Source organism: Cyprinodon variegatus, unplaced genomic scaffold (genome assembly GCF_000732505.1).
Source record: "Cyprinodon variegatus isolate N-32 unplaced genomic scaffold, C_variegatus-1.0 Scaffold1006, whole genome shotgun sequence".
NCBI lineage: Eukaryota > Metazoa > Chordata > Actinopteri > Cyprinodontiformes > Cyprinodontidae > Cyprinodon > Cyprinodon variegatus.
Window position 1 is genome coordinate 254,088 of NW_015151459.1, and position 3,625 is coordinate 257,712.

At 41.0% G+C, this 3,625-nt stretch overlaps 1 protein-coding gene across 1 annotated transcript in view; it reads left to right on the plus strand.

The window, feature by feature from the left end:
* The window catches only part of ercc2 (excision repair cross-complementation group 2), a 21,542-nt gene that overhangs the window by 15,657 nt on the left and 2,260 nt on the right, over positions 1-3,625 (plus strand). Inside the window, exons 14-20 of the mRNA XM_015399384.1 lie at positions 130-199; positions 1,457-1,558; positions 1,661-1,724; positions 1,808-1,929; positions 2,021-2,113; positions 2,219-2,291; positions 2,377-2,447. Coding sequence (XP_015254870.1) covers positions 130-199; positions 1,457-1,558; positions 1,661-1,724; positions 1,808-1,929; positions 2,021-2,113; positions 2,219-2,291; positions 2,377-2,447 — 595 coding nt within the window. The remainder of the gene's footprint in view (positions 1-129; positions 200-1,456; positions 1,559-1,660; positions 1,725-1,807; positions 1,930-2,020; positions 2,114-2,218; positions 2,292-2,376; positions 2,448-3,625) is intronic.

A 3,625-nucleotide genomic window follows, 5' to 3' on the forward strand; every position in this document is an offset into this window, starting at 1 on the left:
ACAAACACTTGAAATAACAGCGAAGCACAGAGGTGTAGGGGTGATGATGTGGGAAACCTTTCTGTCATTTAGCCTGTGACCAAACCTGATGATGTGGCTGAACTGTTTTCTCTCTGTTTTCCTCTTCAGCTGCATGGACCCGTCTATAGCCATCAAACCAGTCTTTCAGAGGTTTCAGTCAGTCATCATCACATCAGGGGTACGGCTCACTCTTTGCTCCTTTTAATAAATAAAGACTTAAGTCCCTTTTTTCCCCAAATATGTACAACATGGATCTCATGATAAAATAAATAAATATAAATCCTCATTTTAAAGAGAGAACTAATTCAGCGTTGCATAAAGTCAAAGGTTACATACATAACAGTGCTGGTGCTTTTTAGAATACAAATAAATATTTTAAGGATTAAACTAAGGATAAAAGCCAAAGGAATTAAGTCAGATTTTTATTCCAGTTTTGAAGTGATTCTAGACTGAAGTTGCAGAGTAAGTAAAATTTACTTTTTACAGATAAAAAACACAAAGTGCTTCACAGTAAAAATGTAATACAATAAAACAATGTAGAATACAATGTATATCAACATTTTAAAAACAAATGGAAACATACAAAACCATAAAAACCACACGTCTAATTAAAAGCCTGCTAGAATAGCAGCGTCTTCAGTTGCTTTTTAAAAGAATCAACAGAATTCAATAAACGGTAAAAGAAGGTTTTCCTCCCTGATTCTGCACAGAGAGTAATGATGTCCTTTGATCAAAGGATGCAGCTGGCAGCTTTATGGCACATATGAAAAATATTATGAGGGCAACAAGCCAAGAATTGATATCTTGATAAAAGGACGGGTTAGTGTTTGACTCTTAGCTCTAAATGAACCCAAAGAACCCAAGAAAATAGAAATCCATCTAAAAATGTCCGCTTAGTTTAAAAGAGACGAGAAGCAACAATACAGAAAAAAATGTAATAATTCTATGGAAGAAACCAAATATTAGTCTGTTTAAAGAAAGCAAGATTCCCAACATCAGCTTAAAACTTAAGGTTTTAATCGTTTAAGTCCAAATGTTTGTAGGGAGATCCAGATTTGATCCCTCTGAGGGTAAAACTGCATCAGCAGGAACTTAGACTTAGACTTAGACAGAACTTTATTGATCCCTTGGGAAGACTCCCTCTGGAAATTAAGGTTACCAGCAGCTTACAGGGCAAAAAAGTATTAAGTTAAATTAAGTTAAAATTAAGCAAAATACAAATACAAATAAATATGGAGCTCACATTTAACAGAAAAAATAAAAAAACAGAAGTGTTGCTACTCCTTTCCTCTTCCCTGTGTTCTTCATAGCAGCTGATCCTGCAGTATTCTTTTTCTCATTTTTTTTTTCCTGCTGTGAAGAAACATTAACCTCAAAGAAAATTTCAGCTCGATATGCAAACGATTACAGCGTGTTGCTTTTATTCTCATATCAGACCCTCTCTCCGTTGGACATCTACCCCCGCATCCTCGACTTTCGGCCTGTTACCATGGCGTCTTTCACCATGACGCTGGCACGGACCTGCCTCTGCCCTCTGGTTTGTACCTGACACCCCCCCTCCACAGCAGCACTCTTCACTTTAGTCTCAGTCTCTGTTTAATCTCTTGTTTTATAATTAAAAGCATCTGTTCATCCACAGATTGTCGGCAGGGGGAACGACCAGGTGGCTCTGAGCTCAAAGTTTGAGACCAGGGAGGATTTCGGTAAGCTTAAATGTTTTAGAAAATGATTTGACTTTGTTTCTAGCTCCCATCATCTAAAACAAAAAGTCTTTGTTGCCTTCCAGCTGTGATCCGTAACTACGGTAACCTTCTCCTGGAAATGTCTGCCATCGTTCCGGACGGGATCGTGGCGTTTTTCACCAGCTACGTCTACATGGAGAACATAGTGGCAGCTTGGTATGAGCAGGTGGGTGAGGAGACGTGTTTGTTTTGCCAAAAACAGTTTTACTGCTGCAGCCGACTTTAAAATGAAACGTTCTTCTGTTTCGTGTTTGCAGGGAATCCTGGAGAACATCCAGAGGAACAAGCTGATCTTCATCGAAACACAAGATGCAGCAGAGACCAGCATGGCTCTGGAGAAGTACCAGGAGGTCGGAGAACTTCTAGGAACAGTTTTATTTATTTTACGGCTGTTTTTAAAAATGAGATTTCAATATTAGTGAAAATCCTGTTTCCTTTTTGTTTGTTTTTTTCAGGCGTGTGAGAACGGCAGAGGAGCCATCCTCCTCTCCGTGGCCAGAGGAAAGGTGTCAGAAGGGATCGATTTTGGTGAATGTCTCTGATTAATGGAAACCCTGCTAAGGAGATGTGGAAACAAAGGAGGAATAATGGGGTGTTTATTTTCTTCATCCAGTGCACCACTTCGGCCGAGCGGTCATCATGTTTGGAGTCCCATATGTTTACACTCAGAGCCGCATCCTGAAGGTAAGAATCCTCTCTGCATACCTTTATTTAAGCTCCCTCTATAGCGCTATCACATCGAAACGAGTCCAATGATAACTTAATCCCACCATGCTAAATGATAATCAGAACAATTGGGTTCCAGATTTAGCTTTGCCAACTTTCCAGGTGGCTTCTTCCTGTAGAACAAAGGCGTGCTCGTTAGGTTAACGCCACTCGCTGTAAATCCATTGGTTCTCTGTAGAACTGTGGTGAACTAGTGCAACCAGCACTGGAAAAACGTGTCGTTTTGATTGTTTGCTTCCACTTTTAGTGTCTGCAGCTTTTTAGAGTTGGCATCATACATGTTCTGCAGCTTGTTTGGTCATTTACTGAACATTTGCACCAGTCGGCCACCGTATTGTGACCCAGTGACTGACTGGTGGCATGATTATGGTGTAGCCTGGCTGTACTGTGACAGCTGGAGCTGGGCAGCAGGCCTTCCTGCAAAAACCCTGGAGGGATGGATAGGAAATGTAGTCATAAGTCCCATTTACACAACCTTTTTGAAACCGTTCTGAGATAACTGAGTGTAAATGGCAAGCAGAACTGAACTGGACCGCCCCAGACACAACCGAACCAGACTAAACCGGTACTAGTTCATCAATGGGGCTCGGCACGGTTCAGTTCTGGCTCGGTTCTCGGATAACAAAGCGCACATGAGCAGACCGCGTCATCTCCTTACAGTCAGCCTCTGTAATCAGGAAACTTCAGACATTCATAAAAATACTAGCTTCCACATGATTTCCAGTGATGATTCTGCTTGGCAGTGTGATGAACCTTAATGAACCCCTGATTAGACTATCATTTGTCGTATCCACTTCCCAAAAGCCGACTCTGTCATGTAATTTCACCAAAGGCTGCCTTTTTCCCCTGACTGTCCACAAACGACGAAATATCACAATTATAACCAAACTTCCTGAATGTTACGAGCACCGACATGTTGATTTGATTGTTTACCCCTAGAGAGCAGTAGTACCGCAGATCACCACTAGGAGGAGAGGAACCGTGCTAGAGTGATGTTTACACAGTCTTAAGGAACTGTGAAATCTGCACGGTTAACTGATCCAAGCTCGGTCTGAACTCTGCACGGGTCAGTTTTCAGAGGTAGTGTAAATGGGGCTATAATTGAAGAAATTAGACTTTTAACATTTAAAAGAAAC